At 40.2% G+C, this 19,480-nt stretch overlaps 3 protein-coding genes across 4 annotated transcripts; all 3 read right to left on the minus strand.

Annotated features, from left to right (window-relative positions):
• Positions 1-255: 255 nt before the first annotated feature.
• opn9 (opsin 9) lies at positions 256-6,058 on the minus strand. The gene is given in 9 exon segments (XM_078251835.1): positions 256-406; positions 507-985; positions 988-1,035; positions 1,113-1,193; positions 2,703-2,817; positions 2,981-3,119; positions 3,576-3,715; positions 3,882-4,061; positions 6,003-6,058. Coding segments are annotated over 9 exon segments (1,389 nt in total).
• gapdh (glyceraldehyde-3-phosphate dehydrogenase) lies at positions 5,844-12,525 on the minus strand. Its single transcript, XM_078252645.1, has 12 exons — positions 12,462-12,525; positions 11,995-12,040; positions 10,430-10,529; positions 9,952-10,058; positions 9,743-9,833; positions 9,517-9,632; positions 9,229-9,310; positions 8,933-9,084; positions 8,747-8,825; positions 6,489-6,572; positions 6,301-6,398; positions 5,844-6,215 (listed from the first exon to the last, which is right to left on the minus strand). Exons 2-12 carry the CDS (start codon positions 12,015-12,017, stop codon positions 6,146-6,148), a joined length of 1,002 nt encoding a protein of 333 aa, XP_078108771.1. The 5' UTR covers positions 12,018-12,040; positions 12,462-12,525; the 3' UTR covers positions 5,844-6,145.
• Positions 12,526-15,978: 3,453 nt separating this feature from the next.
• nppcl (natriuretic peptide C-like) lies at positions 15,979-19,376 on the minus strand. 2 transcript variants are annotated; one of them, XM_078252648.1, is made up of 3 exons: positions 17,795-19,376; positions 16,979-17,115; positions 15,979-16,762 (listed from the first exon to the last, which is right to left on the minus strand). In XM_078252648.1, the coding sequence occupies exons 2-3, from the start codon at positions 17,075-17,077 to the stop codon at positions 16,466-16,468; spliced, it is 396 nt and encodes a 131-aa protein (XP_078108774.1). In that variant the 5' UTR covers positions 17,078-17,115; positions 17,795-19,376; the 3' UTR covers positions 15,979-16,465. The 2 variants fall into 2 exon arrangements, with proteins under 2 accessions (XP_078108774.1, XP_078108773.1); XM_078252647.1 differs by having other exon boundaries at positions 16,979-17,130.
• Between the last annotated feature and the right edge of the window lie 104 nt (positions 19,377-19,480).

Genomic DNA, 19,480 nt, shown 5'->3' on the forward strand with positions numbered 1-19,480 from the left:
TTGGAAGAGCATTAGAGCACGGATACCGTAAACACTAGAGTAGAGTAGCGCTCCATTATCTGTTGGTTTTCTGTGGAATACAACACTCAACCAGACCCCTTTCGTTCGAGTTTGTTTTGTACAAGATACTTATTGTTTAGATTTGGATAAAACTAGGAGCCATTGGTAGCCTACATGAATGATAAAATAATAAGAAGAACAAGAACAAGAACAAGAACAACACGACAACAAGAAGAATACACCCCTACGGAGTAATTATCTGCCCAGGAGTCTGTTCCTCTTCTTCCACTCCTGTTCCCTCGGTTGTTCTCTTTCTTTAGATTTCTGTTTTCTCTTTCCACAGAAAAGGATATGGGGTTGCTCCTTTTCCTCTTCCAGATCTGGCAGTGGTAGAGGCGGAAGCTCCCTTAAAGAGAAGAGAAGAAAAAGAGATTTAAAACATGGCCCTGCAAAAATCTAAATTTGCACTATTTTCCCAAGAAACAGTGTCAACGTGCTCATGTTACTTACTTTCACATAAGCTCTCCTTCCTCCACTGAATGTGCCTCCTCTCTGCCTTCTCTTGGCCAAACACCATCACATAGACATCATGCCTGAACTCCTTGTTCATGATCTGGTAGATTAAAGGGTTGACCATGATGTGGGACTTGGCAAACATAGCAGGAATCAAGGTGACTACAGGTGGGAGACAGGAGAATGGCTGGGGGCTCCGGGTCACTGGTATGGCTTCTTTGTCCAGGGTGGGCCTAAGCATGATGGAGGCTGAATTCATGTTGTTCACATCACTCCACTTGCTCTCAGGATTATGGTAGATGTGTCTGTAATATTCTGTAGCTGTCCAGTTAAACAGTGAGGGGATGTCCAGGATCTTTGAAGCATTTGGAGAGCTTGAGGCCATACCAGTAGACTCCTCCACCACAGTCTGTAAAGGTACCTCTGGTTCATCTCTGCTTATGAGTGCAGAGATCAGAGACACTATGGCATAGTATAGGGTATCCAGGCCAGGAAGAACGTGGTGCACACCACAGCAGCCATCTAAAATAAACATACAGCTTTATTTTTCCTGCAGGATGTGGATCAAGGAATCTGAAAATGATCCTCATAGGATTTACCTTTGTAAGTCTCAGGTTTTTGCTAGTGTGACTGACGGAGGAGGATGGTATAGATGCCAGAGTGTGATTAGATCTGTAGACCTGAAAACAGAAGCAACATTTTATTATACCACAATTCACAAGGACTTTATTTTATTTCTACAAGGGCAACATGACATATATAAAACTCCCATATATGTATATATAGCCATCATGTGAATCATTTCTAATTTCAATTATAGCGTCTTTTAAATTATTCTGATGCTGATCAGATCTGATGAACATCTGATACTGATGTTGCTTTAAGCCCATTTAGATAGATAGATAGATATTGATCCCAAAAATGGGAAATTACAGCGTTACAGCAGCAGCAAAATATCAGTCACACAGCACAGAATATACATGAAATACTAGGATACAATATACATGAAATCATAGGATACAATATACATGAACTAATAGGATAGAATACAAGAACAAATATTTAAATATTTAAAATATATACAAGTTGGGAATACAAAATGTACAACTGCTTAACTAGTAATGATAAAAATGTAGATAAACCTACTGTGCAAGTTGCACTTAGTGCAGATGTGATGTCTAAGAGTCTTATCTAGCACCCAGTGATGAGGTGTAAAAAAGTTGTATTGCCTGTGGTAGGAATGATTTCTTGTAGCGGTCCGTACGACATCGAAGCTGTCGGAGCCTCTTAGAGAAGGTGCTCCTCTGTTGGACCATTTAGTGAAGTTTTGGCGGAGGGGACTGATAATTTCAGTTGATACTGTGCTTGTTAAAGTGCTCATATTATGCTCATTTTCAGGTTCATAATTGTATTTAGAGGTTATATCAGAATAGGTTTACATGGTTTAATTTAAAAAAAAAAACACCATATTTTTGTTGTACTGCACATTGCTGCAGCTCCTCTTTTGACCCTGTGTGTTGAGCTCTCTGTTTTAGCTACCGGGTGAGGCATGCTAGCAGCTAGGCAAGCATTATAACGTGTGTTACAAAGTGACAAATGTTCGTCACGGAAGTAAAGGGCTGGACTACAATAGAGCTGTTTGGAGCAGTTTGTGAACAGTGTTTTCTGTTGGAGATGGTTAGTCCCTTTGGGGTGGACTTTGGGCTTTTTCACTTTGTAAACCTATAATGTGCACAAAAAAGATATATAACACAATAAAGGAAAGGGAAAAAGCCCAAAAGCATAATATGAGCACTTTAAGACCTGGATGTGTCTTTGTATTAACGATCCTGTAAATTGGTTTTCATGTATGCAAAAGTCTGTGTGGTTCCTCATCTGTGACTGGCCAGCTGCTGTTATTCTTTTTTAGCTGTTTATTATATGTACCTAATTTAAGTTTGTCAAACAATCTGCTCCTGTAAAAAATAGCTTAATGGCCAACTTCATGAGGCGGGTAGGAGGTAGTGGTGTATACATTTGTCTGCCACAGTGTCCTTTTCAATACGATCACCAGAGGGTGCCAGAGTTGCAATCTATATATTCTACATATTTTGACTGTAAAGGAGTGACTAATACATCTGAACAAAATAAATACAGACACAGCTCCCATACCCTCCTTTTTTGTGTCATGAAGCAGCTGTTGTCCTCACCTTCAGAAGGATAGCCACATATGAAGCGACGATGGTGAGTGCAGGAAATCCAAAGCATAATACCAGGATGAGGAAAATATAGATTCTGTCATTTAGAGATGACCTCATTTTCCACCTTGAAATAGAGATACAGGCAGACTGGTTATCGCTCACATGTTTGTCTGCAAATGCATGAAGAATACAAATGAGAGAATGCACAGACCAGATCTGGGGACTTTTTTGTGGCCATAAACAATAGAGGATCAAGCAGCACTTACATAACATAAATCAGAGATTACCAGTTGATGGTGCAGCTGGTCCCATAAGGTTCTGGTCCATAACTTCCAAAGCCAAAAGCAGGCAGCAAGGCCCAGAACAATGTGTAAACCCACATCAGCGCTATGGACAGATACATATGGCGCCTCTCAATCCATTGGCCTAGAGGGGCAAGAAGCATGAAGCCACATAATGAACCTGTGACTATTTAAGCAGGGTGCTCATGTGTAAGTATATTGGACAGTCAACCTTATGGGTTGTCTTGACAACCCCTTGAAGCCTTAACATCTCTCCTGAAACACCACTTGTTCATCACAGCCTACAACCTCCTTTAGTATAGCCACTGTAATTCTGTAAAGTGTCCTTGGGTTTCATGAAAAGCGCTATATAAATAAAAGTTATTATTATTATTATTATTATTTCACTTTAACATTTTCTTGAGCAGGTTTAATTTAATTTAAAATCAATACATTTTTATGAGAAAGGAGGGTATTGTACAGACTAGAATATCTATATTGTGTAAGTGAGGTCTGTGTAAAAGCCTGTGTGGCAAGAAATGCTCCAATTAATTCAGGAAGAGTCATGCCTGTGTGGATTGTACATTTTAGGGAGTCTTGCAATATCTTAAGCAGCAGATCTTCAGGGAATGGTCCAGAGAGATGAGACAGGTGGTGAGCAGAGAGCCAATGCCAAACACAAAGCTCTGAATGCCGTACCAAAGGCACCCTGTCTCCCCAAACACCCAGGCATGACACAGACTGAAAGAGGCAGAGAAGGGCTTTAGTCTCCCGGCTTAATGGATCATCACCGTCTGTCTCTGACAAATGGCTGGGGGCCTATATGTTGTTTGTATTTATACTTACAGTGTCATCACCCTGGATTCATGCCTGGCTATTTATTGGTTGATAACAAAGTATTCTGTACCTGGAAATGATGGAAAATGGCCCTCCCAAAAGATCACAGAGAGCCAGGTTGATGGTCATGAGCTCTGGTGGTCTGAGCTTCTTTCTTTTCCGACAGTAGACTAACAACACTGTGCCATTGCCCAGCACTGATGCAATACCTGGAGAAAGAGTAATAATGAGGAAAAGAATGCAGAAGTGACTTCAACTTTGCTCTTTAAAATACCAGTTATGACGTGAGCTTGACCAGAGAGCGTCAGAGTGGATCAATGCATAGTCACCTATATTCACCTTTAGGGACTAATAAAGGTATTCATTCTTTCTTTCTTTCTTTCTTCCTTCCTGCTCTGCGTCAACCTGAACACTTGCGCTGCTCCACAGAAAGCCAATTAACCCAGACAAAGCAACGGTTTATCTGTAGCTTCATTGATCTGTTGTGCGAACCAAAAAATGTAGGTAATGTTTACAGAGGCGAAGAGTATTTCGTTTAAGTGTTTTGTATTCAGACGGCCTGAACTGTCTGTTTTAATTTGACAATGTCCGGTTTGGTCTTTTGTGTTGACCAAGATATACTATATATTATATTATATACAGTATCTCACAAAAGTGAGTACACCCCTCACATTTTAGTAAATATTTCATTATATCTTTTAATGGGACAACACTGAAGAAATTACACTTTGCTACAATGTAAAGTATTAAGTGTACAGCTTGTATAACACAAGTGTAAATGTGCTGTCCCCTCAAAATAACTCAACACACAGCCATTAATGTCTAAGCCGCTGGCAACAAAAGTGAGTACACCCCTATGTTAAATTCCCATAGAGGCAGGCAGATTTTTATTTTTAAAGGCCAGTTATTTCATGGATCCAGGATACTATGCATCCTGATAAAGTTCCCTTGGCCTTTGGAATTAAAATAGCCCCACATCATCACATACCCTTCACCATAACTAGAGATTATTATAGAGAGGCATGCAAACTGAGAAAGCATCTGGGAGAGAAACAGAGAGAGAAAAAGAGGGTGGGGGATTATTTGAGAGTCCTTAACCTCTGACCCGCATTGTGTCTCCTCTCCAGCCACCTACCATATGTTCCCTTAGAATAATTTTGAATACATTTCAATTATATCTGTGAAGTAACACGTTTCGCACATATAGAACACATTTTCAGCTAATCAGGTGTTGTAGACGACTGTGGCTTCAATTTTAAAGAATAAAGGGTAGATGGGTCACAAAATACTGAGATATCTGAATGAATATGTGTGGTTTAAAGTGAACTTTTGGTATCTGATCTTCCATTTGACTTATTGAATTAACATGCACACAAAATGTCCATTTATTCTGTGGTTAGGACCGATTGAAAAAGACTGAGCTCTGAAAACTGCATCCAATAACTGTATGGTGTTATTGTAAGAGCTGTTTCTCATAATTTAGTCACGTTTGTCTTGATATGACACATTTGCTGTAAAGCCATCAATATGCTAACACAGGAACCATTTCATTTCACAAAATCTCCATTTTCAGGAAAACTCAAAGTTAAAGGAAAATACCATTAAAAATCCTATATGTTCCTCTTCAGAAAAATTCATATGTATAGTGTTAAACAACAAATCCTTCTCTTTCAAGTCGATCAGCGGAACTAGTGTGTAATTCTTGAACAGCTCCCAGCGATTCAGACAAGTGACCAATACAGATGGACTGGGTATGAGACGGTTTCATAAAAAAGGGATGTGGTGCAAAGATTGCTTTGGAGCAGAAATTATCCCATACAGTTTTACCTATTTAAGATCCCATGCAATCAAGAGCCACCCGTGTATTCCCAAAGGAGGAAAAGTGTGATCTATGGATAAATACCTCTTGCAAGGGTTTGCTGCTTGACCTACATAAGAATCAATCTGCAGATATCAGCATTAACCCCGGCGGAGAAGCTTTTATATAGATTTTGTTTCTGTGCAATGACAAAAAGAGGATAGGACAGTGGGATTCTCACAGAGGACTTTATTCCAAAACTGACTGCAGTAATTAAATACTACAGACAAGGACTCACAACTTCACTCCATCTCACACAAGAACAGAACCGGGAACAAATACAAAAAAAGAATTGGTCACCAATTTAAATCTTTTCGTTTGTTTCTGTGGGACCTTTCCTCAGGCATCTGGTTGTAGTCAACTATCACTAAGGAAACAGGCAGCGTCATAGATAACACAATGCTCTATTGCGTATGTATGACTCCGGTATCATGAGAATGTGGCATAGTGCAGTGACGAGCGATCGGCTGGTTGGTTTACTCCTTGGTAGACATGTGGGCCATCAGGTCGCAGACACGGTTGCTGTACCCAAACTCGTTGTCGTACCTGGTTAAGAAGCAAGAAAAAAGGAGTGAACATGCATCACTGAAAACAGATATTTCAATGACAGTAATCTATGCTGAAGGCGTACCATGTGACCAGCTTGACAAAGTGGTCATTGAGGGCGATGCCAGCACCAGCATCAAAGATGGAGGAGCGGGCGTCACCGTTGAAGTCTGTGGAGACGACCTGCAGGAGAGCGAAGAGAGAGAACGCCACGTTAACAAGAATACTGATCAAAACCAGTTTAAAGATCAGTTATAAGAAAGAAACACATACCTGGTGCTCGGTGTATCCCAGAATGCCCTTCATGGGTCCATCAGCTGCGGCCTTCACAACCTTCTTGATGTCTTCGTATTTGGCCTGTTAAAATTCAAACATTAAAAAAGGACAACCTGGTGTTATTCCAAAATTCTTATTGTCTACAAATTTCATGAAAAGCTTAAAATCCACAATCAATCCCTCAATACTTTCTGACTTCCTATCTGTAACCCTTGGACCTATGGGTTTCTACTGAAATGTACATGAATATACAGCTGTGTTCAAAATAATAGCAGTCCAACATCACTAACCTCATAAATCAAATGTTTTGGTAGAAGTGATATTTCTACATGCCAAATAATTTACTAGTAAGTGTTGTGGAGTCATAGAAAACCAACAGTCATGACATGCTGCTCATTCTGTGTAATTGAATCTGTAATTGAAAGGGGCATGTTCAAAATAATAGCAGTGTTGTGTTCAATTAGTGAGGTGATTGATTCTGTGAAGAAACAGGTGTCAATTATGGCCCATATTTAAAGAAGGAAGGAAGCACTAGTTGTGCATGCTGGTTATAGTGCATTTCACACTGAAATACTCAGCAAAATGGGTCGTTCCAGACATTGCTCTGAGGAACAGCGGACTTTGATTAAAAAGTTGATTGGAGAGGGGAAAACGGATAAAGAAGTGCAGAAAAGTATAGGCTGCTCAGCCAAAATGATTTAAAATGCCTTGAAATGGCATCCAAAGCCTGAACGACGTGGGAAAAAATGGTCAACTACCATTCGAATGGATCGAAGAATAGCCAAAATGGCAAAGCCTCAACCAATGATCAGCTCCAGGAAAATCAAAGAAGACTTAAAGTTATCTGTGAGTATTGTTAGGATCAGAAGAAGGCTATGTGAAGCAAAGCTATCAGCTAGAAGCCCCTGCAAAGTCCCATTGCTGAAAAAAACATGTACTGAATAGGTTGAAATTTGCCAAAGGACACATTGACTGGCCAAGAAAGAAATGGGGCAACATTCTGTGGACTGATGAGAGCAAAATTGTTCTTTTTGGGTCTAGGGGCTGCAGACAGTTTGTCCGACGACCCCCATGCACTGAATTCAAACCACAGTACACTGTGAAGACAGTAAAGCATGGTGGTGCAAAAATCATGTTATGGGGATGTTTCTCATACTGTGGTGTTGGGCCTATTTATCACATACCAGGGATCATGGATCAGTTTCAATACATCAAAATACTTGAAGAGGTCATGTTGCCTTATGCTGAAGAGGAAATGCCTTTTGAAATGGATCTTTCAACAAGACAATGACCCAAAACACACCAGTAAGCAAGCAAAGATTGATGTTATGGAGTGGCAGCCTCAATCCCCCAGACCTCAATCCCATAGAAAACTTGTGGGGTGACATCAAAAATGCTGTTTCTGAGGCAAAACCCAGTAATGCAGAGGAATTGTGGAATGTAGTTCAATCGTCGTGGGCTGGAATACCGGTTCACAGGTGCCAGAAGTTGGTCGACTCCATGCAACACAGATGTGAAGCAGTTCTCAGAAATAATGGTTATGCAACTAAATATTAGTTCAGTGATTCAAAGTAAAGCAAACCCTTTTTCAGACCAAACATTTTTCAGTTTATACAGTAAATGTTTGAGTTTGTAAAGAAAAATGCAAATACTGCTATTTTTTGAACAGCCTAATATTCCTTTTTCTTCACTTTCTGTAAAGGTATAACAAACTTGATCAATTTTGGTCATGTTTTGATTTGGAATTGAATGTGCAGTGTTCCCAATGTATTGATGATATGGAATTAAAAGCTATTCTTAGGATTTTGAGCATTATTCACTTTTTGTAACTGTATGTAAGCAAGACACAAAACAGATCTCAAACATTGGCATGACACAGAGCATACCTAAAGAGACTTCGAAGATACGGAATGCATGCAAGATACAGATTTGGTGCAAAAATTCTTGTTTGGATGCGATGCTAAACAAAATTTATTGGGGATTATTTTCAGCCATGGATTAAGATGCATTTTGTGTGCTAGTTAGCGGTTATGACAGTAGGATGGGCTATGCGACATTAACTCAAACTACAGTGCCTTATTACCATGAACATATGTACTGTAGTCTACACAGGAAATACTTATTAGGATAAAGTAATAATTGCTGGTTTTGTTTTTTGATTGAATTTGAGGACAGTAAGATGAACATCAAATACCTGTAAAAACACATTTTAGTTTGTTAAATGTCATGAATGCTTCTAGTTTGTGGTCACTCACAGGTTTCTCCAGACGGACTGTCAGGTCAACCACGGACACGTTGGGGGTGGGGACACGGAAGGCCATGCCGGTCAGCTTGCTGTGAAATACAGAGTAGGTAAGGTCACAAAGGAAATTCACTGGTTTTAGTTCAAGTCATGTCCATACAATAACATAGTAAATTGCAATAAACTTATTGGCACTGACCCGTTGAGCTCAGGGATGACTTTGCCGACAGCTTTGGCAGCACCAGTAGAGGCGGGAATGATGTTCTGGCTGGCACCACGGCCGTCCCTCCACAGCTTGCCGGAGGGTCCGTCCACAGTCTTCTGGGTGGCAGTGATGGCATGAACTGTGCTCTGATGGACAAAGACACGGGATGAGGAATATTAAATACGACTAAACCCCCCTCTACGTTTGTGTTTTGGGCTGTTTGTAATCTGGTTTAGGGGCTGCTGAGCATCTCTCTGCCAGATTGTTCCCAGGAGTGTTTAAATCCTCACCATCAGGCCCTCAATGATGACGAAGTTGTCGTTGATGACTTTGGCCAGGGGGGCCAGGCAGTTGGTTGTGCAGGAAGCGTTGCTATGGAGAGGCAAAGTAACAGCGTCAATTAACTGAGGATTTTCAAAATGAAAAAGGCACCAGTTTAAAAGCACAACAAAGTTCAACCTATATCTTTTACACATCAGAAGCAGATGTACAATGAGTAAAACACTAAATAACAACAACCAAAAACTGAATTTCAAACCACTTGAATATACAAAAACATAAAGAAACCTGGTTCTTACCTAACAACCTTGAGGGAGTTGTCATACTTCTCGTGGTTGACACCCATGACGAACATTGGAGCGTCAGCGCTGGGTGCAGAGATGATGACTCTCTTGGCACCACCCTTCAAGTGAGCCTGCAATGTGGTTTGAAATAGTATTTAATCTATGTCCTTTTTTGTCAATTGAACATCACATGTCATAATTATTTTTATTCAAGAGTTTGAGACCGGATTTAGATACGTACAGAGGCCTTCTCAATAGTCGTGAACACACCAGTGGACTCAACCACGTACTGGGCTCCAGCATCCCCCCATTTGATGTTAGCGGGGTCCCTCCTGAAGAAAAGACAAAAGTTAATCAAATACATGCTTACGCCATTCTCTTTTGCTAATGTCTTAAATTATAATTAAACTGAAATGCTTTCTACATTTAACGCCTGGTTAGTGAACTCACTCGTGGAAAACGGTGATTTGGTGTCCATCGATGACCAGCTTGTCACCCTCAACCTTGACCTCACCATGGAAGCGGCCGTGGGTGGAGTCATACTTGAACATGTAGACCTAAAAGAAAACATGTGAAGAGGAGGGAGACAGTTTTCACCAAATTATGGATATCTGACAAAAGCAGAAGAGATGACTTGAAATTAAAGCCGATTTAAAAAAAAAAAAAGAAAAGAAACCCCACTACAAAAGCCTTCATTACATATTTAATTTAGCCAGTGTGCGTAGACACAAGATCCCTTAATGCACTCTCAACTGGAAATTACATGAACATTTAAATTTATCATATTCGTAAGCAATTCTCATCTTCCACATAACTTCCCAAGTGTGTAAAAGAACTGAAAAAGCCACCAACCACCATCTAAAATTTAACTACATTTATAATCACGTTGGAGATGGCTGGTGTTGATTTCAAACAAACAATCACTTACCATGTACTCCAGGTCGATGAAAGGGTCATTGATGGCCACAATCTCCACCTTTTTGGAGGTGAAAGCAGCACGGGTCACCAGACGCCCGATGCGGCCAAATCTGAAAAGTGAACAGGGTTGTTTCTTAATCTGGCCTCTAGATGGGGGTATGACACCATGCAAATCTGACCAAAGTCACTGGGTGATCCTCATTATGTTCCATAATTAGTGAAATGATGCTCCATGTCTGAAAATCAGTCATGAATATGTAAAATTGGAGTTTTGACATTCACTTAAACCAAAGCATGGCCTACTTTCCATTACAGCTTTTGTCCTTTGTGTGGGATACATAAAGTCCACAGGAGACCTGAAAGCACAGCTGAAGAAAGGGCAGAGTTCAGGAGGAGGGACAGAGGGAGGTGTGTCTCACACTCTCCTCTCTGGGGGCTAAAGTCAAAATGGAGCTTGAATGTGGTAATCCTGGTGACGGCAATGCACTGTTTGATCAGCGGCTGAGTTACTTTTTAACCGCAAGTCCAAAATCCTGGCACAGATAGTCTGTGCTCAGACACTGGGAGAAGAGGACAAGGGGCGGAGAGATAATAACAGATAGGGAGGGAAGAATTTAACGTCACAATAAGTGCATCCAATAACATTTTAAGTTATGCAGGTCCTCTTCTACTAGACAGCAGAAAAACAATCCCCTGTTGAATGTGCCTAATGTTGCCTAATGCCTAAACCACTGCCCACATTGTTATCTGCTGAGGGACCAAAGTTCAGAGTTCAAGAATAACATAAACAGCCAAGTGACTGTACACAGGTTGGTGCATGTCCATTAAAAAAAAAAAATTGTTTTGTTGTCTCTATTAATTAAATCGCAGAGAGACTGCAGTTTGGGCACATTTAAGAATTCAGTCAAACAGGTTTTATAGAGTTTCTCTATACTAAGCTGATATAATGTTGATTCTTTTGAAGTGTGTTTTTAGTAGCCTGTCAATTAACTACTTACTTTTATTTCTAAAATAATTAATTTCACTCATATCCTAACATCTTATCACCACCTAACATCGACTTATCATCTTCCTTGTTCTGGTAATGTGGTTAAATTCTCTTTTAGATACAAATGTTTTTCGTTCTAACTTGCAGTGTCCGTGATCATCTGTGTAGCTTTCTATCCCTAATTATTTTTATTTAATGAAATTATAGCTTGGGTTTTTAGTAGAGGTCCTTGTATGAGCTTTTAGATCCTGAACATGCTTTGGTACCGCCTACTTTAACTGACGGTTTATCGGAGTATATGTAGGAAAAGAGTGTGTATACAATTTAAATTTCTTTAATAATTGTATTTTTAAATGCACAAACAAATTTGCTTTAGGAAGCAGAGATAATGCTTTTTTTTAAAGTTAACCGAGGCATCTGTTACAGTAAATCACTGCTAAAGCCCGCTGTGTGCACAGATGAGAGGGGTGTGGCATTGTGAGTTGTGGGTGCAGAGAGAACACATACTGGCCCTAATAAGCGTGTGTTGAAGTTGAGTGTTCGTTTGGTTGATTCTGTTAGGCGAGTGAATGACAATGAGCTCTTACCCATTGATTCCAACTTTCACCATTTTGACTGGGTTGTCTTAATCCTCTGGAAGGAGAAATGAGAGGGAGAGAGAGTAGTTTTTAATAATGCATTCTGTTACATACTGATAAACCGACATTTATGATGTCATATATTAACTTTCACTTGATAAGGGACAGTTTCTAAGATTGTGCGTCGAGATTAGCAAAGAGTTTAAAATGAACAAGCAAAAGTATTCCACTGATGGACTGTGACCACAGTCCAAGTTAATCTGAAGGTTTAGAAACTACTCAATATGTGCACTATAAAGCAATTTAGTACAAAGCAAAGGGAATTTGTATAAACTTCATGACCACATGTACTTTCAAATAGGGTTCAATCAAACCCATGCAGTTTGTTCCCAGGTGATCTAAATCAAGCCATGCCGCCTGTTGCTGAGGCCCTGACCCTCGCTGTCTGAAATCATTTAGTTACTGAAGGTATTTACCGTAAGTGAGAAGCCTCAGTCGGTCTTGCGACTCCGGTTGTGAGTGGGGAAGAACAAAGTTGAGCAGTGTGGTTTTATGATTGACCGAGGTCAAAGCCACGCCCCCTCGATTGTCACTCCTCCTCGCCCCGCCCCCTTAAAATGTCAAGGTCGTCAGCCTGCACAGAGACACAAGCTGGCCTCTGCAACTTCACTTCATGCAAGTTAAAAAATCTTTGAAGAATTTCTGCTGTTAATTGTAGGCCTAAAGCTCTGAAATATTCTGTTTGGCTTGACATTATTTCATCAGAAGTTACAGCACAATGAAGCCTTTCTTGTTTCCACCTCTCTCGTCTAGCTATAGATATTAAAGTCCTCAGATAGTGGGCTGAAAAAAGAGAGGGGTCCCTCACTGACCTTCTCAGTAAATACAGACACACAAGGGATCAAATCTCTGTCTTCATGACTGTGACATTTAATGTCCAAAGACCATGACCCTTCACTTTCAGACTCTCTGTAGCTGCTCTGCCTCTCCATCTCCTCAGCAGCAGTCAACATTTGAGTCTTGGTTACACAACATGAACGCATGATCATTACGCATGTGCAGATGAGTCAAGAACTTACAGAATGTGAATGCTAAAAAAAAGCATTTCATTGAAAGACAGTTTTCTTCATCTGAGTAAAAGTGCTACACTTGGGGTGCCTGGGTACGTCACCTGGTAGAGCAGGCGCCCATATATAGAGGTTTACTCCTTGACGCAGCATCCTCGACTCCGACCTGCGGCCCTTTGCTGCATGTCATTCCCCCTCTCTCCCCCTTTCAAGTCTTCAGCTGTCTTTTAAAAATAAAGGCCTAAAAATGCTAAAAAAAATCAAAAAAAGTGCTGCATTTCTTGGCAATATGTTTGTTCTGCTGTCACATTAAAAGTCTTTATAGGACCCGGACATGTCAGAGTATATTTTGACTCGTTTGTACGGCAACAGAGTTGGCATTTGAAAGAAAGCACTTCAGAGAACGAATATTCAGAATAATGTGAATGTCCGTTTAAACCCAAAGGATTTAAGTAGAGTCCTGGTGGAAATACCCCCCTGGATGCATGCTAAGGCCTCACCAGCGGGCAGTCCTGACACTGAAATGAAACCTTACCCACAGCATGGCATCTTGTCACCACAGCAGACCATGAACATGCAACACATTACATACCTAACTGGACCATTCAGTAACATATTGTTTCTACCTCAGCAGATCATATGGTCCTATTATAACGTTCAGAAGGTTAGCAGTGTAGCTCTGCACCACAACTGGACAGTGCTGGTGTGTTTTATGGCAACGGTCCAATGGACCCAGCATAGCTGAACTACCACAACCCCCGAGTGCATGCCAGTCTTGGCCTCTGCTTTGCAGCTTAAGGTCAAAGAGGGGAAGTAAAGGTCAGGCTAAGATTAGACACTGGCTGGTCCATTTTATACTCTCAGTACTGTAAATGCTGCCTCATATATATCACATGTTCTTTCTAAATTACAATGGCCAAACTCTACTCACAGGTGAGCGGCCATGTAATAAAATGTCTGGGGGAATTATTATTTTAGTACAGTGGAAGATTCACTGTACGCCTCAAATTTACAGCAGCATTTATGTAAATTAGTGTTATTTCTCAAAATTGAAGTGACACTCTAGTTTACTTGATCACAAAGTGTAGTAACGACGACAAGTATGGATTGCAGTTTAGTGATCACAAGTATGTCTGCATATAAAAGGGGCCTGTAACCAGATTTAAACAACTTGTTTCCTGTACTGAAGTCCAGTGCAAAGTCCATTGGGCAGCTCTGTGTGGTGAGTAACAAATACACACATGATGGAATGAGGCTGCCATCTAGTGTTACAATGGAAATCTACATTTATGTAATGTCAAATGTCAAAATTCAACTCCAATACCAGAATAAATAACTAAGACTGACTACCGGTGGTGGGATGAGTACTCAGATCCTTTACTTCAGTAAAAGTACTAGCACCACACTGTGAAAATACTCCACTAGAAGTAAAAGACATGCATTAAAGTGTTATAAGCAAAATGTACTTAAAGTAAAAATACTTATTGTATAGTAAACTGTTCCCTGTCAGTGTTTTAGTTTTCTAGCTGATGTTTCTGGATTAATATTACTGCTGTATTAATGTGAATGGTGCATTTTACTGCTGTAGATGTTTAAGGTTGTGCTAATTCTAAGTACTTTATTTACTGCTGGGTAGTTTAATTTACAGCAATGCATCATAATCTATAAAATCATCATATTTTTTAGAGATATGCTGTCCTGTGAGAACCACGTATCTCTAAAAAGTCAACTTTTCATTAGAAAAACAGCCCTGTTTTAGCTTTGTGACACTGATTTACGAAGGTTTTAAAATAGTTTATTTAGCTTAGGAAGTAGGAGAATTTTCTCAACACATAAAGGAATACTTCATCCTTCAGTTTATCACAAACATTAAAAATCATCTGGAGCGACATGGTTTTCACTAGACAGGAAAGGGATTAAAAACTAATCTGAAGAGTAACTTAAGTTGTCAGACAAATGTAGTTGAGTAGAAGTACAAAGTTGCATGATATGAACATTCTCAAATAAAGTACAAGTACCTTAAATTTATTCATCTGGTGAAAATGTCATTCCAATAGTCCCATCGGAAATATCTTTACTGAGAAAAATAATCAATACTTATTTTCCCTGCTGTAAAACTATATTTATCTCTTTTTTTTACACTAAGAAAAATGTGATAGAAAAAAAGTTGAGTAAATGTGCTTAGTTACATTCCACCACTGCAGACTACAAACTATGTAGGATATCATGTAAGATTAATTATTTTGCTCCTTCTTGACCTAGGAAACAGCAGTCTCACCTTAAGGTCAATTTTTGGACGCTATTCTGGAGCTTTCAGTCACATAACATGATCTTCTTCTCCAGATATAGTCAGCTCAGTTGTCATGGAATTGTGGATTCCGTTTTAATTCTGATAATGAAGAAAAAAATGATTATTGATTAAAATAATGTGATATGATCAAAAGCTCCAGGACAGCTGGCTACTAAATGGACCTGAAGGTGAAGATTGTTTTGAGTCAGTCTTGGTTTAGACCTTTCTTCAACATGGACTTTGTGCCTCCATGTTTAAGGGAATTCATGTCTTGTTCTCAAACTGGGCACATTGCTGATACAAGACCTCCAAATGTGCAATTGCATCACATTCATGACGTTTCTCTGTAAAAGGATTAAAGATTTTTGCCCCAGGAACTTGGCTGTAATGCCAGAGTAAAACCCTTTTCAGAAGCAGCACAGGATCTTACACAGATTTGTTTTTAATATTGGCCACTCATTCTTCAGAATGATGGGGGAAGAAATGAGGAATTTCTCCAACAGCCATTGGAAGATGTAATAAAGCATCAAGAGTAAAAAAAAAAAAAATGAGGCGTATCAACGGGGAGTAACCAAATGGGGATTTACTGTAGGAGTGGGAAATTGAATATCTGTAAGCAAAAAACCAGAACACCACTAACGTCAAATCCATTTATTCATGCAAATCATAAGTAAACAAAAATAACAATCAGCAGAAATCACAGGTGCTATCTTTATTTAATATTTACGTCCATCACACCTGTTTTACACACAATCCCCATCCACAGATTAACAATTACTGTACGAAGACAAATGCAAGAAATACATTACGTGCCAATTTACTTAAAAAACAAGCCCAAAAATCAAAGATGATCATTTAATGTAAATATAGCTCACATATTCTAATATTCAGTTTAATACTTACACATGGAATAAACCACAGCTGCTCTGTTAAAACAGCCACAATAGTGTGAAGCATCTGATCTACGCTGGATGAAACCACATTAGCAATGCTGCAAGTTTACACCATACTACATGTAGTCTACACGCATGTAAACATCCTTCAGTGCACGTGAATGCCCTTGCATGTGTTTTTCCTTATCATACTCTAAGAAGGATGTCATTAGTCTTTATTTTTATCTCCACTAACAGCCCAGTCCACTCATGGACCCGATCCGATCCAGTTTCAGCCCAAAGCATCCTCGGTTCCATCCCCTCCGTGACCGGTCCGGCTCCACTCGCTTCTGATTGGCCAGAGCCCCCTTCAGCAGGCGCAGCCAGGGGGTCTCAGCCTGGGTTTGTGCATCAGCCCATTTGGGGTACTCGGCCGCTTTGACCCCCGGGGAGAAGTTGGACTGCTCCTCTGGTTGGCTGTTCAACAGGTTCTCCAGGTCGTCGAGGGTCAAAAGCTCATTGTAGCGTTCCAGAAACTGCTCCATAAACTACAGAAGGGAAAGAGAGATTCAATTTAATTGTCAGGGAGTGTACGAGGGGGAATAATTCAATCAGTGATACATTTCATTAATGTCTCCTCGTATTCTTTCCTGCTTTCCCTGCCCTCCTCTTGGACTATTCTCTTATATCCTTCATGCACTCAGAATTTTCCTCAATCCACTCTTTTCCTTCTTTTTCTATCCTACGCCTCCCTCCCCACGTACCTCCACAACATCAGGAGAAGGGTGCAGAGAGCGAGCCTCTGTGATCTCCAGAGGCGTCAGGAGGAGCAGAGTGGCACAAAGCAGCACAGGACACAGCATGGCAGCAGAGGTGACGGACAAGAATAACTGGAGCAGGGCTGAAAATACAGTGGCTGCAAAGATAAAATAAAGAACTGAATGAAAAAAACTCAAAACATATACATACTATTTATATAAAATAATAGTTTTGAAAAATCTTTTGATAGAAAATGATGACTGTGGTCTTTGCAGACACCTTTAACAAATCTAAAATCGGTGACTTCAGGATTTTTAAATAATTATTAATTCTTTATTTGTATAAAGATAAACATTGTGACAAACCGATAAGCAATGCAACAGAAGTAATGAAGAACGTATTTAGGGCGTCAAGCTGGAGCTAATTTGCAGCCCCCGTCCCTGCTTAGGCTTTTAAATGTAGATAACAGCCAAACAAATGAATAGATAAAACGGAATCAGAAAACATTATATAGTTTTCTACATTTTTAAGAGGAATATTTTTCTGCTACATTAAATACTTCATACCAATACTAGTTAGATGGTATCCCTTAAAAATGTAGAGGATTTCATTATTTTTATGTTAGAATAATTTATAAGACTTAAAATGAGACTTTAACACATTTTGTAAGATGATTTTTTGATTCTTACTTTTTCCATTATACTTGAGGTTGCTTTAAAGCATGGAAATGTATTTTCTACAAAATGTATCAGACTTTAATGGATAACTATAAAATAGAGTATAAAAAATATAACATAACAACAAATCAAACAAATGCTCACCTGTTTGGTTTCTCTCGGAGCTCTGGGTGTGTTCTTCTGCTCTCACAGACTCTTCTCCATCTCCCTGGTTCTCCGTCTCTTGGCTACCTCTCACTTGTTGGCACCTGCAGGGAGCATCACTATCTCACTCGACTGACTCCTCCTACTCCTCGCTCGCTGATGGAATTGAAAGGATGATTTTTCTTCTGCTTGCGTCTGTCCTCTTGGCAGAAGTAGAACGTTGGGGCATCAGCCGGGATGCTGCAGAGGTTTTGTAGAGGCAAAGACGACCGCCCCCCCCCCCACCTCCTCATCTCCTTTTTTCTTTGGAGTGATGTCATAGCCTTGGAGAGAGCGATTGTTATTGCCAAGGTGACTTGTGTGTACTGTGTGCGCTCTGCAAGCCAAACTGTGCTGCACAAAGCAAGGTCAGAGGGCAACAGTCAACTAATGCCTTATCAATGAGACCCGAGTTATGAAATGGCAGGAATGATTCACTTCTTTTATGTCACCACATAATCATACGTTTCCTGTGTTCTAACAATGCTCCTCATGCATATCAGCCTCCCTCTCTTCCCTTTGTCTCCGGTGCCTTTCCCAGCATGCACTGACCTCCCTTCTCTGTTGGGTAAGTTACAGTCTGTCAGTGCCATCTGCTCCCTATACCCCCTGCCGCCAAATTACAACACTAGCAGGAGCTGCACGATCCAACACACCGACCTCAAAGTTCAGCAGCCTCTGATTATTTCAAGTAAATGAACTCCCAGCAGTTACAAATGTATGTTAGGCACTGAACAAGCAATTGTGAATTTTTGCTTCTGTAAGCAAGTGTGTGATGTTTTCAAACATGCACGAACAAGCAGAATTCAGAATTGTAAAGCACTAAATAAAAGTTATAAACATGGCAAATTTACTCATGTTTTTGCGCTCAGCACCCACTGAATACATTTCACTCAAAATTTGTCCTCAGAGTGCTGCCGCAATCACAATGTTAGCCTGTTGTTGGCAAGTGTCTTTACATAACTTATCAATCACATATACAGAAATGCACCCTTCTCATATTTTCGGAGAGGACAATGTGTGGGAGAGGGAGTAGGCGAAAAGGAGAGAGATTAGGGGGGGGTTGAACTACTGTGCATGTGATGTCAGTGAAGAGAGGAGCACTGTTAGAGGAAAAGTAGGCAATGAAGAGTAGGAGGAGGTGGGAGGGAGAAAAGCACCAGGCAGAGAGCGGAGGGAGACCTACAAAAGAGATTGATTACAGGAGAACAGAGGCGGCCAACGAGGCAACAGCAAATGTGTCAGACAGAAAAAGAGGGAAAAAAATAATACATTGTAAATAAACAACATGCAGCCACACTCACTGGTAAAAAAAAAGAGTTGAAGTGTTTCTCGTCTGACAAAGACTGAAATCTGATATGAAAGAACATGCTGCGAGTAAGGAAAAGTTTGAAAAAAATGAAGTGGAGAAGCAAGTGGGGTATTAATCCTGTCTGGGCAAGCTGTGACAACCCATTAAACACCACTGTCCAAACACATGATACAAGCAGACAATCAAAGCTGCTTGTAATGAAGGTATAAATTTACTTGACATAACCCAGCAGAGACCGAACCCGTCACACATTTTAGTGTCAAGCCTCTGGAGGTTTCTTCAGCGTGCAGAGGCCGGTGAGTGACACAGCTCAAAATGAGACCGACAGCCATAGA

Source organism: Sander vitreus, chromosome 6 (genome assembly GCF_031162955.1).
Source record: "Sander vitreus isolate 19-12246 chromosome 6, sanVit1, whole genome shotgun sequence".
Taxonomy (NCBI): domain Eukaryota; kingdom Metazoa; phylum Chordata; class Actinopteri; order Perciformes; family Percidae; genus Sander; species Sander vitreus.

Excerpts from the sequence above, each read along its gene's own strand:
- gapdh (XM_078252645.1), bottom strand. The coding sequence starts at position 12,017 with ATGGTGAAAGTTGGAATCAATGG. Across the intron at positions 6,399-6,488 it reads TGGGATACACCGAGCACCAG|GTCGTCTCCACAGACTTCAA; the intron begins GTATGTGTTTCT and ends GCTCTCCTGCAG. Across the intron at positions 6,216-6,300 it reads TTTGTCAAGCTGGTCACATG|GTACGACAACGAGTTTGGGT; the intron begins GTACGCCTTCAG and ends CTTCTTAACCAG.
- nppcl (XM_078252648.1), bottom strand. The coding sequence starts at position 17,077 with ATGCTGTGTCCTGTGCTGCTTTGTGCCACTCTGCTCCTCCTGACGCCT. Across the intron at positions 16,763-16,978 it reads CTTCTCCTGATGTTGTGGAG|TTTATGGAGCAGTTTCTGGA; the intron begins GTACGTGGGGAG and ends TCCCTTCTGTAG.